A 15,781-nucleotide genomic window follows, 5' to 3' on the forward strand; every position below is an offset into this window, starting at 1 on the left:
GCAGGACATTCATTAGATCAAGACGATGAAGGACGGTTGTCAGGAAGGAACAAAAACAAAGCACCAAAATCTCTGCCAATCTCTCATCGAATTCTGCCCAATCAATATTCAAACCCTTCGCCGCGTACAAGGGTCGGCCCTCTATTGGCCACTGCCTACTGTATTATTGCAGGTTAATTAATTGCTCCCTTAATTTCTCGGACATCGAATCATCTTCCAACGTCCGCCTCGGCTCGCAACGGCCCAGGCACAATAAGATTATCCCCAAATGAGCGGCGCGTAGCTTACGGGACACTTACCATTGACGGGCATCGTGGCCGGATTGGTCGCTCGTTCGTCCTTTGGTGTCGCCATCGGCAAACGGGGTCCCGGGGGTGGTGGTGTGATGCGGTTTGGTTGCGCCTGTTGCGCTTTTCAAGCGAAGAAGACGTGCGAATCACTTGACTCCAAAGACGACAATGGCGGTCTCGTCCTGCCAGGATCCGGGGGACAGTGGGTGTGTTGTGCCGTGGTAAATAGATTGTAGACCGCCACTAAAACCGCCAACCGCTGCAACGCGCGCGCTCTCTCTCTCTCTCTCTCACACACACACACACACGTGCACTGTACGTGTGCGTGTGTGTGCGCGCGTGGTGCTGGAGCAATGTCCAGTCCCGGGGGTGCCGATTGCGGGGATGCGCACTGCGTGGGTGCGGGTGGGGCGAAGCAGTTTACGCTGATTGCCGCTGGTGCGTCCCGGTGGTGCCGGGGGCAATCGTCGGCGGTGCTGTGGCTGCTGCTACGGCAAAACGGCCAGCGCTGGTAGTGCAGCAATGATGCATCGTGTTCGTTCGTTTACTAATCACGGAGTACGCGCGGGGATCCCCCCCCCCCCCACAACGGGATACGACACAGGATACACACCACACCGACACAGGAGGACACAGGAAAAACACTTTCGCTTCGATCGATCAAAGTCACTAGACACACACACACACAAGCGCGCGCAAGGGCTACGATGGTACGTTGTCGTCGGCACGGATTTGCTGCGCGTAATAAATTGCCCTAATTGATGCCTGGAAATCAAAAACAGCGAGAGCAGGCAGCGTGTATAAAGGATGCGTTTTCGTTTGCGGAATCATTTGGGGATGGGAAGACACAGCCAAACAGCCGAACGGACAGCTGCTCCATTCACTGACTTCTAAGCTTCGGCAAGGTAGCTGTAACACACGCACGCAGTTCTCGGCACTCGAAAAGAATACGCAAAGGATACGTGCAAGAACTTTATACTCTGAAGGAACTGACTCACACAACAATTTATCACACACAAGCATAGGTCTGATCCGCTGATGTCTCTGTAGGCGCGAACTCCACTTCCACCCAAATGCTAAACTGTCTCAAACACGCTCGCTCCTCACAGGAAGCCGTAGCATTGCTTCGGGAAGGACTGTTCACGTTTGTACAAAAAAAAACCAAAAAGGTAGGAAAAAAAACGAATTTTGGGGGATTTGCCAGCGGTGTGCCACTGTGTTTGTCTCTGTGTGCGCGCGCGGTGTGTTTCTGTTTCGGGCTAGAAAGGGTTTCCGGTGTTCCCGCAGTTATCACATGTGCACACTGTGCACACCACCGTTCCCAACTGGGGTTTGGTATGCACTTCTCGGCTGATTATATTGCACATTCGCAATCGCAGCAGCAGCAGGTGCAGTGTCGCGGCCCGACCTCGTCTCCTCTCCGCGCGCAACCATCATCAGCATCTCGCTCTCTCTCTCTCTCTCTCTTGCTAGTGAGCGTTGCTCTGCCTGTTTTTGGGTGGGTGGGAAGTGCAGCAAAAACGCTACCCTGACGGATGCCTGGGTTTCTGGATTGTCTCGGGTCCCGGCACCGTTTCCCGGTGAACTTGTCGTCCCTCCGGAAAGTGGTGCCGATTCGTTTAGAGGAAACTGTGTGCGTGTGTGCGTGTGTGTGTGTGTGTGTGCGCCCGCGCACCCACCGGAGAGCGAGCTACGACCTGTCCCGTGCGGTGTGCGTACTCTGATGAGAAAGGTCACCCAGCAGCAGGCCCGCAGGTTCTTACTGCGCTGGGCGAAACCTGTCGTAGGCGGCTCGCATCAAATGGAGTTAGATGTAGAGAGAGAGAGAGAGAGAGAGAGAGAGAGAGAGAGAGAGCGAGAGAGCGAAATAGTGAAAACACCACCAGTGAGATAAAGCAATACAGGGTTTTCAAAGGTGTTCTCATGGCTGTGGGACGCTTTATTGAGTCTTTCTGAATTGAAATGAACTTAATGTAATGGGAATTGGACTCTATAGCACCCTTGTTGGACAATTCCAATAGGAATTTTCGAGAAGCATGTCCAAAAAGAGTGCCATAGAGTCCAATTTCCAACGAGTGAAGTTCACTTCCAATAGGAATAAGTCAAGGAAGTGTCCCACAACAATGAGAACACCTGGAAACCCTGTATATTGAGCTGCGTACGAGGCAACAAACAATCTCCCGAAAAACGCTACCCAATTTCGAGACATGGAAATATGGACGAAAGAAAAGAAGGGAAGAAAGAAAGCGAAAATAAATAGCATTGTTTTGACACTTTTCCACATACACACACACACATACATATGGACAGACAGATAAAAGTGTTACAAAAGGGATTTACATGACACGCACGGAGAGCGATTTTTTGATTGTTGGCTGTTTTTTTTTGTTTCGTGTTGTAGTTGCCTCCCTGCGTGTTGTGTGTACGTGTGTGTGTGTTGTGAAAATTTGTGCTCTCTGTGCTGCTCCATTCCGAACGACAATGTGCACACGCTCACGCACCTTGCTCGCTCTGCCGTTCGCTCTCGCGCTTAGCTTTCGCTTTACTAGCTCGTTCACACTTTCACGCTCGATACGCAATGAAGTAATAGGCACGTTAAACTTTGCCCCCCACCCCCAACACTCACACACACACACACACATTTTCCTGGCGACCATCCGACGCCGCCTGTCTACTTGCATGCTTTTCCTCTCCTGCGGCACGGTGCGAAAACAACGTTGTATTTTTTACTGTGCGAATAAGGGAGGGGCGGGGAGGGGGGGGGGGGGGGGAATTGTTGGAAAATGCAGAGCGATTTGCAACAACCTGCTCTTCTCGCGCGCCTTCTTTATTAAAAAAAAAAACACTAATTCGCATTCACAAAATGGACATACATACGCACACGCACACGGAATCACATTCTCTCGCCCTCGGGTTATTTATTTATTTGGAAAACGGTAAGCCACGCCGCCGCCGCCGCTGCCCCGCTACCGGGCGCTGCTCTTTCTCACACATACACACATACACGCATGCACGCACGGAACGATTATGGAATGAAAATTGAATCACAACCAACACAACAAAAAAAGCTACCTTGCCCACTACATACGATTGTAACGCGGCACAAACAAACACACACAATCCGCACGCACACACTGGAGAAATAACATGAGCATCAAAGGAAACTTAACCGACTGGTAAGCTGTGTCAATCACGCACGGCACTGGCACAGGGTACACGATGTCACACAGTGGGGCACGCGATAGATTAAATTTCCTTTTTTCCCATCGATTTCCGCCTGCTTGCAAAGGTGGGCCCGAACTTGTGGAGCGACGAAACAACAACTCTCCCTCTCTCTCTCTCTCTCTCTCTCTCTCTCTCTCTCTCTCTCTCTCTCTCTCTCTCTCTCTCTCTCTCTCTCTCTCTCTCTCTCTCTCTCTCTCTTACGCGCTCGCATACACTCTCACACAAGCGGGCGCGCACACACGCACACAGAGGTAGTAACACGCGCGCACTTGACACTTCACGCACGGGAAGTAACGCTCACACACACATACACACACACATACACATCTTGTCGGTACGGAAAGTGAATGGAAGTTTAGTGGCCACTTACGTTGCGCGCCCTCAGCACACACCATCCAGCCGTAACGGTGCGCCAGCGTGATTGCGAGCGCGACAAAATGCGGGGGACTGTGTACCCGGGGCCCGACTGATGCGTCCCGTTGCGGCCTCTGCGGAACGCTGCAAACGAAAACAAACCTCTCCTCCCCCCGCCGACTGACAAGCAGCGCGTTTTACAGTTTTGACACATAGGAAGAGCTGTCAAACGTTTGTTTGGGTGGTGGAGGTTTGCAGTTATTTTGCAAGATTGGTATGAAATCGGCCAAAAAATAGTAATAATTGAAAAAGAGTTTGTGTTTTCTAACTCCGATAATTTTACTATCAACTCTAGCATCTTTGTGTGCGTGTAATTTGGTTGGTAGTTGGCCAAAACAAAATCGTACTCAGCTCCTGTCAACAGCCGACAGCATACAGGCGGTCCCCGAGATACACGGTTAATGGGGACCGAAAACGGCCGCAAAATACCGCGTATCTCGAATTTCCGCGTAAGTCGAATCTCGTGATTTCCAGCTAAAATATCACTAATTTTCGTGTAATTTGGCAAGTAGGAGGCGGTTTCAGTCACTTTATGAATTATTTGATATGATTCTGACTGAATATAACTGTTTTAAACCTTTTGAAATAGTTTTTAACATTCGATCAAAACGGAAATTATTTGGCAATTTGAAATTGATGTGTCAAATCAGTACAATTTGCTCAAAGAATTGTCAAATTTAGAAAACCGCGTATCTCCGAATCCGCGTATAAGAGGTACCGTGTATCTCGGGGACCGCCTGTACTCGGCATCATAACTTTTCTCTCATTCGCAACATAACTTGAACACATACTTGGAGGATGGAATAATTCGGCGTAAAAGCATTTTAATAGCACTTAAAAAAAGTTGAATATCAAACGTACCAGCCTGGGTATACTCCACAACCTAGAACCGGATACATTGCATCCTACCAGCACCTCAGTGGCGCAGAGCACCGCAGAGCATAAGCACAGCATAGCAATGTTGATGTGAACCATTGTTTCCATGGCTGTCAAACAGGTGCGCCACGATGCGCTTGGCGGGAGATACTTCGTTTTAAAATCCTCGTGTGTTTCGTTACAGCTCGACACCACGCTTTTTGGAGCGCTCCCAGCGAACGAGGATGAAGTTGAGCGAGTTCACCTTGTACTGTGACCAATTGGTCCATGCGTCACGCAACTGCGTCGACCGTTGGCGATGGGTGCGGGAGAAGGAGCCGGACTTCCTATGTCTGGAGACAGTACGGCACGTGCGGAGCACCGAATCGAACCCCCAGACCGAGATGCTGGAGGGCATGGCCGAGCTGGACGAGGAAGATGATCCGGGCCTAGCCGCTGTCAGCGGTGGGCAGCCCACCGCCCGGATGCTAGCGTTCGAGTATCACGTGCTGTACTGTGAAAGCTACGAGGTGCCTATACTGCTGTTTAACATATACGAGAAAGGTAAGTAGGACGGCGAACGATCGCCGCTTGCCAGTCATCGAAAATACATCGCCGGCTGATCCCTGTTTTTTTTTAGGTGGCGCTCGGTTAAACCTGGAGGAAGCATGGGAGGTGCTGCAGATTAGCGGATGCGTACCGCCGGACGAGCGGTACAGTGCGATCACGATGGTGCACCATCCGGTACTGTACCGGCCGTACCTGAAGCTGCATCCTTGCAAAACAGCCGAACTGGTCGGCTCACTGTCCGGCAGCACGAACCCGGTACTGTCCTTCATTACGACCTACGCGCCGTACGTTAATCTGGAGCAGGATGAGCTGGCTCGCGCGTTGCAATCGGATAGTAAAAAAGAAACCGGCGAGTAATGCACCATGTGATCCGCAAGACTGCAACACTGAATGCGGTCGATGCAAGTAGAGTAAGCATGCGATATGTAAAAATAAAATTAAAGCTTTGGTTTTGTAATTTTGCCGAGCAAGAGTGTATGACCATAGTTGGGATATTGTAACCAGTGAAATGCTCTTATTCTTTACATCCTTTGAATTGTAGACACTTAGAAGAGTACCTAGTTTCTAAAAATCGCGATGAGATAACATATCACTTTTTTATCGCCAAAAACATGGAATATACAGTGGAGCGCCGTTTATCCGGGTACCTTTTATCCGGCTGTCCGTTTATCCGTGCTGTTGTAAAATGACAGTTCAATACAATGGTGGCATTGCGTTATGAGGAGGATATTTGAAAAAGCGGTTAAAAGAGCACATTGTCATAACAAAAGATCCGATTATTCAAGGCAAATTTCAAATATTCCTGTGGGAAAACATGAAGTTAGTAAAAACTGGGTTATTTTTATCAAAAAATAAGATAATTCCAAAAATTAATCAGGATTTGGCGATAAAATATATCATTTGATTCATTATCCGTGTTATTCGCATATCCGGGCGAAATTAAGTCCCGAGAAGCCCGGATAAACGGCGCTCCACTGTATAAGAAGAAAAAATACACAATATAACACGTTTATGTTCCTACCCAAAGTGGGTTTATTATACAGGTGGGCTTATCCCGAACAAATTGACAGCCGTACTGTAGAAAAATGAAAACGAAATGACAGGAGGGGATTCGATCATTTGTTGATGTATGCGTGTGAATTCCAATGGCTATTTTGGATGATGTGTCGTAGTGTGGGTGAAAAACTACGTATCACAATCGAATCCCCTCCTGTCATTCGTTCGTCCAATATGGCCTTCCCGCCAAACCTATAAGCCCACCTAGTCCCTATACCCACTTTGTTCCTACCCATCATTGTGTAGCGCGAAGCCAAGGTGTATGGATATTAGGAGGTGAAGTGCTTCAGAGCAAATTGACATTTCACGACTTGACATAACAATACTGGGGGCCAAGGTGTGTTTATTAAGGAGGTGAATTGTTAGCGCGTTTTCCGGGCGCCATCATTGAGTATTGTTAGGGTGACTGTACCAGTTTTCGGCAGTGTACCTATTTTCGGCAGGGTAGCTAAAAACGTGAAATTCTGCACAAATGCGGTAAAAAAATTCACAAAATACAATTTTGTAGTGAAAGTGTACTTATTTGATATTCACATACGAAGTTTCACACCATTTCATTAAGTATTTTCCAAAATATCAAATAAATTGTGCTTTTTTTCAGCAGCTTTGCTGTCAGCCAATCGTTCGGCAGGTTTTGTGATTAAGAGAATCAGAACAGTAAAACAATGAAAAAGTGGTGTATATTAAAGATTTTATGCTTATTTAATTTATTCTAACCTGTTCGGAATTTTAAAATCACGATAAACAGGTTATTTTTCATTTAAAATGCTGCCGAAAATAGGTACACAGTAAATGTTCATTATTGACAGCTCAATGTTGTGGGCTCCTGCCGAAACTCGGAACAATAACACACTTTGAATTTGGCTGAATATTCCTTTTAAAATTGATCAGAACACTACAATGCGTATGTCGACACATAATATGACCTATCTTGTACCAAATATCACCAATTTTACGACAAAAAAATGCACTAACTTAAGAGAAAAATAAATATTTGTAAGCCAGTTCGCACCGTACGCTATAACCATCAAACTGTCAATGGCTGCTCTGTTTAAACGTCGCATCAAAATGGCTGTCAAAACGGGCCAAAATAAGCAACATAAAATTAATAATTAAAGTGTTTTTAAACACCAATCTTAGGAAAGTAAGAGTGTTAAATTGCTTTAAACATTTTTTTGTACATATTCACATTGATACAAACATTTTCTGACCCGAATTCGCGCTGCCGAAAATAGGAACACAGCCTGCCGAAAATAGGAACAAACTGCCGAAAATAGGAGCAAAATCAATGTTTGCATTTTCACGAATATTTATGAAAAAGGGCTTTGAACCGGCAAATTAAAAATATTGTAACATACTATGATAGTTTATCAACCAGAATAACAACACTTTCAAGACAAATAATGAAAAATATGGATGTGTGAGCAATTTTTGTGAAACTGCTGCACTAGCCTGCCGAAAACTGGTACAGTTACCCTATGTCAAATCGCATACAATTTTCTATACCCCCCTCCAGCCCTCCCCGATTTTAATACCGGAGCCCCCAGTATTGTTATGTCAAGTCGTGAAATGTCAATTTGCTCTGAAGCACTTCACCTCCTAATATCCATACACCTTGCTGGGGGCCAAGGCGGATTTAAAAATATCAGATGGTGGACTCTAGTGCATTTTGACAATTCGTCACTTGACGTAAGGTCCCCAGGATTCAAACTTTGTTTACATTTATTAAATTTGTTCATATTATTTATCTACCCCATTTTTTCGATCAAATATTCTTTAAAAATATATTTTGGACTTTGCGAGTTCTTATTAAACATTAGAACATGGATTAAAGTGTGTTATTTTGTGTTATTCCGTTAATTTATTCCATAATTCATTGTGTTTTCGACATTTTTGAATATAAAAACTAAGAAATCTTTTTGTGTTCAATTTTCACATTAATTCCTCATTATCTACAAGCCGCATGGAAAATTTACGTAAGATAAGAACTCTTACTCACATGATTTTAAATTTCGTGCATGAACAAATCATCAAATCTTTTGTTAATATATCTCATTTTTTCGATAAAATCAATATACACACAAAAATGCACATAATAACAAAGAAATCTGTTCTATTTGCTAAGCTTTGTGTGCGGAAACCAACCCAAATAGCCAGAATTGCTTAAGCAGCTCATTTTGGCACGCTAAAGATCGCTGCTCTAATTCGCCTTTTGCAGTAGATAAACAGCATCAAAGTCCTATGCGGGTCTTTCAAACAGCGCCTAAGCAGCTTCCTTATGCCACGATGCCAGGGATTATTTTTCTTTGAGTTTTATTTTCAAGCAAGCGTCATCGATGAAATAAACAACAAGATTTGTTTCGTTTAAACACATATGTATATTTTTAAATCCTTTGTATTGATGAATTACACAAAATTTTACACAAATTACTGATTTTTCACAATCACTTCACTCAATATTCATTCTTCAATTAACGAATCTAACTTGTGCAGCAGCAATGAGATTATTGCCGGCGTCCGTCTTTGACACTTTGACAAGACCCACCTTGTACCGATGTCATGCATTAAAAAGCTATAAAGTTCCACCAAGTTCGGTACACACTCTTAACAAGCCTTCAAGTTCCATCATGAACCCTACGCATAGTGCTAATCAGCCGCAAAGTTCCAAAAAGTACCATGTGCCTGTTAAAAAGCTCCATAGTTCCGTAAAGTACCGTCTATCTCTTAATCAGCCACAAAGTACGACATCGGAACGATTTTTCGTTAAACAGCCCTAAATCAGCTATAAAGTACGAGCTGGCTATTTGGGAATGGTTAACGGTTCAAAAATGACGTAAAGTCCCTCAACTATGGCGACCCCCCAAAGGCCCTAACCCAAATAGCCAGAATTGCTTAAGCAGCTCATTTTGGCACGCTAAAGATCGCTGTTCTAATTCGCCTTTTGCAGTAGATAAACAGCATCAAAGTTCTATGTGGGTCTTTCAAACAGCGCCTAAGCAGCTTCCTTATGCCACGATGCCAGGGATTATTTTTCTTTGTGTTTTATTTTCAAGCAAGCGTCATCGATGAAATAAAAAACAAAATTTGTTTGGTTTAAACACATATGTATATTTTTAAATCTTTTGTATTGATAAATTACACAAATTTTTACACAATTTACTGATAATTCACAATCGCTTCACTCAATATTCATTCTTCAAGTAACGAATCTAACTTGTGCAGCAGCAATGAGATTATTGCCGGCGTCCGTCTTTGACACTTTGACAAGAGCCACCTTGAACCGATGTCATGCATTAAAAAGCTATAAAGTTCCACCAAGTTCAGTACCAGTGGCGATTTTAACGGTAAGCAAAGTAAGCAATTGCGGGGGGCCCCGTCAATGAGGGGCCCCGCGATCCTTAGGCCATTATATATATTAGCTATATATTATTAGCTGGCTGTCCTCATACTTAAGTAATCGATCTTGCAGGGTTAAAACCGGGTCGTACTTATCTGAGGAGTTTTTTTGTACGTCAGATGTCCCTCAGGGTTGTGTGCTAAGTCTACTTCTGTTTTCTTTGTTCATCAATGATGTCTGTAATGTTTTACCTCCTGATGGTCATCTCCTTTATACGGATGATATCAAAATCTTTTTACCTGTGTCCTCTTCTTCTGATTGTATGAGTCTTCAGCATTACCTTAATGCATTTGTTCATTGGTGTTCATCCAACTTACTTCGCTTGTGCGCTGATAAATGTTCTGTTATTTCTTTTTCTCACTCTCTTTCTCCTATTTTATTTAACTATACTCTCTCTAACTCGTCTCTCTCTCGTGTTATGTCCATCCCTGACCTTGGTATTATACTCGACAGTCGTCTTAACTTTAAACTGCAGCTTGATGAGGTTCTACTAAAAGCTAATCGAGCCCTTGGGTTTATTTTACGTTTTACCTCTATTTTTAGAGATCAAAGCTTCTTAAGAATCCTCTATTGTGCTCTGGTAAGGCCTCTTCTTGAATATGCTAGTATCATCTGGAATCCTCCTACTATTGATGGCTGTTCGAGAATTGAAAGCATTCAGCGCCTCTTTACCAGGGTTGCTTTTCGTCGTTTGTTCGGTGCTGCCTCACTACCTCCCTATGAAACGCGATTGCAGTTATTCAATCTTCACTCTTTAAGCTTCCGCCGCCAAGTGTCTCAGGCATGTTTTATTGGTGGCTTATTACTTTCTGATACTGATGCTCCTGATTTACTCTCGTCTATCTCGTTGTATGTCCCCTCTCGTTCCCTTCGTCCTCGTGATCCTCTGTCAATTGAAACACGTCATACTCTTTATACTTTCAATGATCCTATTTTATCCTGTTTCAGGTTGTTTAACCACTTTTACTATCTCTTTGAATTCGACTCCTCTCTCAACTCTTTCCGTAACCGTATTTTTTCATCTAATTCTCTTTAATTATTCTTCTAAGTTTCATTAAGTTTTGATAGTCTCTACGCTCTACCTATGTTTTTTTTCTTTAATTTTTTTTGCTAGGTCAATGACTAGTTTAGTTAGGCTTAGTTTTTCATGAATTATTTTGTTTATTTGTTAGGGTTTATTTAGTTTTAAGTCTGCTTTATTTAGCCTTGATGGCGGATATGGAATTAATAAATGAAATGAAATGAGATCTATAACAGTTGATAGAACATGGCACTGTATTAGCAAGGAGGGCCCCGTGTGTGATGGACGTTGGAGCCCCGTGCTAGACGAATCCTTAGCACCCCCCCAGCAACAAAATTGAAGTTGAAATGATACATAATCCAAGACGGATGCCGGGTACCCCCCGGTAATCATATACAGAGGGCCTCAAAAATTCTTACTGCTTAAGGCCCTCGATACTGTAAACCCGCCACTGTTCAGTACCCTTTCTTAACAAGCCTTCAAGTTCCATCATGAACCCTACGCATAGTGCTAATCAGCCGCAAAGTTCCAAAGAGTACCATGTGCCTGTTAAAAAGCTCCATAGTTCCGCAAAGTACCGTCTATCTCTTAATCATAGAATATAAATCATAGAATTATCGTAATATAAAGTACGAGCTGGCTATTTGGGAATCCACCACCTGATATTGTTAATCCACCTTGCTGGGGGCTCCGGTATTAAAATCGGGGAGGGCTGGAGGGTGGTATAGAAAATTGTATGCGATTTGACCAAGGTGTGTTTATTAAGGAGGTGAATTGTTAGCGCGTTTGCCGGGCGCCATCATTGAGTATTGTTATGTTATTGTTACCTCCTAATATCCATACACCTTCGATTTAACATAACAATACTCAATGATGGCGCCCGGAAAACGCGCTAACAATTCACCTCCTTAATAAACACACCTTGGCGCGAAGCAACATTTTTCGTGACCCTTCGGATTGAACGACGGAAGAAATTCGTAAATTCCAATAATTAAATTAATCGACGTATTTCTTGGATCTACTGAATCAATCATATTGTGGTTGCGCTGAACCATCAACTATGCCTCGAAAAAGGATGCGTGAAACGTCAAATGACACCGAGAAAGCAAAAAGAACGTTTAGTTCGAAATCTAGTAAGCTGTGCGAACTTTGAAGTCTGATCACTTTTGCACAATTGGGGTTTGAGCAAGAGGAAAGAGTTGTTGTTTTTTTTTGCGCTAGAGAAAGATATTATACAAAGGCATCAATATGAAACTGGAAGATTTTATCTGCAACTGTTTCTGGATGGTGAACGAATCGAGTGCACGGCCCCACGCCAAAGCCGTTTGGCTGTGGGGCGACGAGCGGCGCTTTATACGACTGGAGAAGGTTGTGTCGACAGGGCCGCCAATAAAAAATCTGTATGGATTTTTAGTCTACCGGCTGTATCCAATGGTCTACCGGTACGATGTTGTGTGGGACTCCACAACCAGAAATCCTAAGCTGCTGTTTAACATCTACGACTGTGGTAAGTGTGTTGAATCGTAGTGTTTTATTGCGTTTTCGGGATACTCCGGCCCTACTCAATTCCTTCGCCGGTGTGTTGTCTCTTCGTAGAGGGTACTCGACTGAATATGCAATCCGTGTGTTCGCTGCTTGGCATCAAGTACAATTTAGATGCGGATGATGATGATTCACTGGACGTGGAACTCCACCCGATACTGAACATGCCGTACTATTGCTTGCCCCGCAAGCTGTTGGCACAACCGAACGGCCAGTGGCTGGACATTAAAAATCCCATCCTACGATATTTGCTCAAATACACATCGTTCACTAGCCTGACGCAGGAAGAGCTGCTTGAACTCAGCGATGAATCGCTGTACATCGAGTAGATTGACCGTATATTTATCCTAGCTAAATACCTCGACTTGCCTTAATAGATGTGTACCTCGTTGATCTAATAAATGCTGTTAAATTATTAGTACTTCTACTTAAGATTCGTTTGAGCATAGATGCAATTTGAGAGACATTTGTTATCTAGAACATTCTGGTCGTCAACGCTAACCAGTATAGAAAAGTATAAGATGTTTAGGGAACTGGAGTGTCTGGGACGATTAGGGATATATTTGTCTAGCTCTAAGACTCGATGGGCGAGGAAGACTTTAATTACAACTTTTTCGTTGTACTGTCTATCACATGGATGGTGCGGCGATGGAGCCGGCAAGATGGCTAATGGATACAACAAGAACATCGTATTCGACACTTCAATACATCCGATCGTGAACCAGCCATTCCTGCACGTGTATAGCGCGGCCAATTCTGGAATGGTAGGCATTTTCCGGTGTTGTCGTACCTGCTAAGGCTCGCACCTTACATCGGTCTAAGCCGGGATGAGAAACTTGTTTGCATGTTTTATTAGAGCGTGTGGGAAGATCAGCAATGCCATACGAGTGTTGAATTAAGTTCTATAAACAATTAAACAAAAAGCAATTAAATCCCCACTGTAGACTGAAAACCCCTTCACTCCAACGGTTATTTTAAATCGTAGGGCATCATTTTATGCAACCGGGCAGTAAACGGGGTGGGGTATGAGTTTATGCTTTATGTAGCCCGTGCGAACACGAGCGAAACGCTTCGGCGGGGATGATGTTGCTTTCCCGAACGCAAGCATGCAGCATGACAGCAGGCCGGCTGTCATCCCGGTGACAGCACGAAATCATAACAATCTGAACAAAAGCATCAGCTAGCACACGGCGCGATGAGTTCTGCATTTAGTTCCGGCGATAGCATTGTGCAAAATCAAGTTCCGGCCACAGCCGCCGACCGGCTAGGCCTGGCCGACATCTGGAATGCTGAGCAAAGGGATCGCTGCCTTCGCTGGATACAGAAGCACAGCTTGAAACGGGTAAGTCACTCCGAGCTCCACGCGAGGGCAACTGTGTCGAAACGATATTTGAACCGGGGGCTAGACTTACGTCGTCCATCTGTTCTGCAGGTTGCGCTACAGCTGCCGGACAGTGCGCTGCACCATAGTGTACAGATCGTGAGCGAGCTGCGGGATGTTGCCGGCGACTCCGAGCTGGCCCTGTTCGTGCTCGCCGATACCTCGTACGGCAGCTGCTGCGTGGACGAGATTGCCGCGGCCCACGCAAACGCGGACGGTATCGTGCACTTTGGGCACGCGTGTCTCAGCAAGGTCGCACGCATTCCGGTGCTGTACGTGTTTCTGCAGCTCACATTCGACGAGGAGCATCTGCTAGCAGCTCTTTCGCAAGAGCTGCCCGACTGTACCGTTGCGCTGCGCTGCTTCTACGAAGTGGCCTACGCGAATGCCGTGGCCAGGCTCAAGGGCGCGCTGCTGGCACGGTACTCGAGCGCGACGGTCGCCACCATTGCCGAGCCAGACCAGCAGGCGGACGTACTTTGCTGGAAGCTGGACGAGGGAGCGCATCCTCCGAACGGCGAACGGCCAGTCCTGTACATTGGGCGCGATAATTTAAGCTTCTTCAACACGGCGGTTGCCCTCGAGACGTCCCAGTGCTATCTGTACGATACGAGCCGGCCCGATCGGCAGCTCGTGCGCACCGATGCGGTCGGTGCGAAGTGGCTGCGGCGCCGGTACTACGCCATCGAGCGGTGCATGGACGCACGGTCGATCGGTATCGTTGTGGCGACTCTGTCCACCAAGGGCTACCTGGAGATAGTGTCACGTGTGCAGCGGCTAGCTAAGGCACGGGGCGTCCGTACGTACCTCATCTCGATCGGGAAGGTCAACCCGGAAAAGCTGGCCAACTTCATCGACATAGACTGCTTCGTGCTGGTCGGCTGCCCCGAAAACGACGTGTTTACGTCGCGCGAGTTCTTCCGCCCGCTGCTGTCGGTGTTCGAGGCCGAGATGGGCCTGAACGTGACCTGGAGGGAGAAGCTGCTCGCGTCCTACACGATCAACTTTGCCGATCTGCTACCGGACGGGCGGCTGCACTCGGACGTGGAAGAGGTGGCGGCACTGGCCCGGGAGACAAACGACACGGCCGATGTTAGCCTGGTCACGGGGCGGGCAAGACACGTCGCAGTGAGGGAGGAAGAGGAAACTACGGATGCAAATGACACGTGCAGGGATGTAGCGCCCAAGGGAAGGAACGAGCTGGCCCAGATCAGCTCGGCCGACCAGTTCAATAATCGATCGTGGCAGGGATTGGAGCAGAAGCTGGGCCAGGACGCTCCCGCGCTAGTGCAGGAGGGTCGGTCCGGGATACCGATCCGGTACCAAAACGATCCCACAGACTAGGACTGGGCAGTGGCGGATTAAGGGTATCGGGGGCCCTTGGCGGTAAGACGAGTTGAGGCCCCCTGTAAATGGTAAATGGTGGTCCGGGAGGAGGAGGGGGGAGGGTGTTAGCGGCATTAAACTGGCTGTTGAGAGTTTGAACGCCGTCGGGGGGCCCTACGATCATCAGTCACAGGCTCTAAAATTGATTCGCCAGCCTCGGGGCCCCAACGTCCATCCTTCCGGGGGCCCTTGTCGCTGGTACTCTGTCCATACGGCATACTATAGAATGGCGATCTACGGGGCCCCTTAATCGGCGGGACCCAGGCGACCGCCTAGTCCGCCTACCGTTAGATCCGCCACTGGGACTGGGTTAGGTGAACGGCCGTTTGAATCGGACCCGATTAGATTCTGTTTGAGGAGTCGGTCTAGGATAGGTTGTTAAATATAATAAAAGTTTTTCTTATTTTTACCATCAGCTTAATTATTTATTTATTTATAAAGTTGAGATACAAGTCTAGTATAGCGTGCGTGAGTCAATAGTGGGTAGTGCAGAAATATTTCAAATCAGCAAAGAAAGAAAACGATCACGTTTCTAGACAATACACGGTGCTCAGCAAGGTGGATTTAAAAATACCAGGTGGTGGACTCTAGTGCATTTTGACAATTCGTCACTCGACGTAAGGTCCCCAGGATTCAAATTTTGT

At 46.0% G+C, this 15,781-nt stretch overlaps 4 protein-coding genes across 15 annotated transcripts in view; 3 read left to right on the forward strand and 1 right to left on the reverse strand.

The window, feature by feature from the left end:
* LOC1270418 (guanine nucleotide-releasing factor 2) overlaps positions 1-4,026 on the reverse strand; it is a 53,271-nt gene extending 49,245 nt beyond the window's left edge. For 2 of the 12 annotated variants that reach the window (XM_061650128.1, XM_061650051.1), the window contains exons 1-2: positions 3,886-4,024; positions 300-1,055 (exon numbers count right to left, since the gene is read on the reverse strand). In XM_061650128.1, the coding sequence (XP_061506112.1) occupies positions 300-354 (55 nt within the window). In that variant the 5' untranslated portion in view covers positions 355-1,055; positions 3,886-4,024. Of the gene's footprint in view, positions 1-299; positions 2,353-2,452; positions 2,481-3,163; positions 3,303-3,362; positions 3,604-3,716; positions 3,758-3,885 lie in introns of those variants that run through there. The other 10 variants (XM_061650069.1, XM_061650059.1, XM_061650041.1 and 7 more) reach the window with 10 other exon arrangements.
* Positions 4,027-4,674: 648 nt separating this feature from the next.
* Positions 4,675-5,811, forward strand: LOC1270419 (ubiquitin-like-conjugating enzyme ATG10). Its single transcript, XM_061650140.1, has 3 exons — positions 4,675-4,926; positions 4,990-5,348; positions 5,425-5,811. The coding sequence occupies exons 2-3, from the start codon at positions 5,030-5,032 to the stop codon at positions 5,709-5,711; spliced, it is 606 nt and encodes a 201-aa protein (XP_061506124.1). The 5' UTR covers positions 4,675-4,926; positions 4,990-5,029; the 3' UTR covers positions 5,712-5,811.
* Positions 5,812-11,748: 5,937 nt separating this feature from the next.
* On the forward strand, positions 11,749-12,765 carry LOC11176161 (uncharacterized). Its single transcript, XM_003437093.2, has 2 exons — positions 11,749-12,335; positions 12,425-12,765. Exons 1-2 carry the CDS (start codon positions 12,077-12,079, stop codon positions 12,697-12,699), a joined length of 534 nt encoding a protein of 177 aa, XP_003437141.2. The 5' UTR covers positions 11,749-12,076; the 3' UTR covers positions 12,700-12,765.
* A 720-nt stretch (positions 12,766-13,485) lies between these two features.
* LOC1270420 (2-(3-amino-3-carboxypropyl)histidine synthase subunit 2) lies at positions 13,486-15,552 on the forward strand. The gene is made up of 2 exons (XM_309119.6): positions 13,486-13,712; positions 13,803-15,552. The coding sequence occupies exons 1-2, from the start codon at positions 13,566-13,568 to the stop codon at positions 15,093-15,095; spliced, it is 1,440 nt and encodes a 479-aa protein (XP_309119.6). The 5' UTR covers positions 13,486-13,565; the 3' UTR covers positions 15,096-15,552.
* The last annotated feature ends 229 nt before the right edge of the window (positions 15,553-15,781 follow it).

This window comes from Anopheles gambiae, chromosome X (genome assembly GCF_943734735.2).
Source record: "Anopheles gambiae chromosome X, idAnoGambNW_F1_1, whole genome shotgun sequence".
Lineage (NCBI taxonomy): Eukaryota > Metazoa > Arthropoda > Insecta > Diptera > Culicidae > Anopheles > Anopheles gambiae.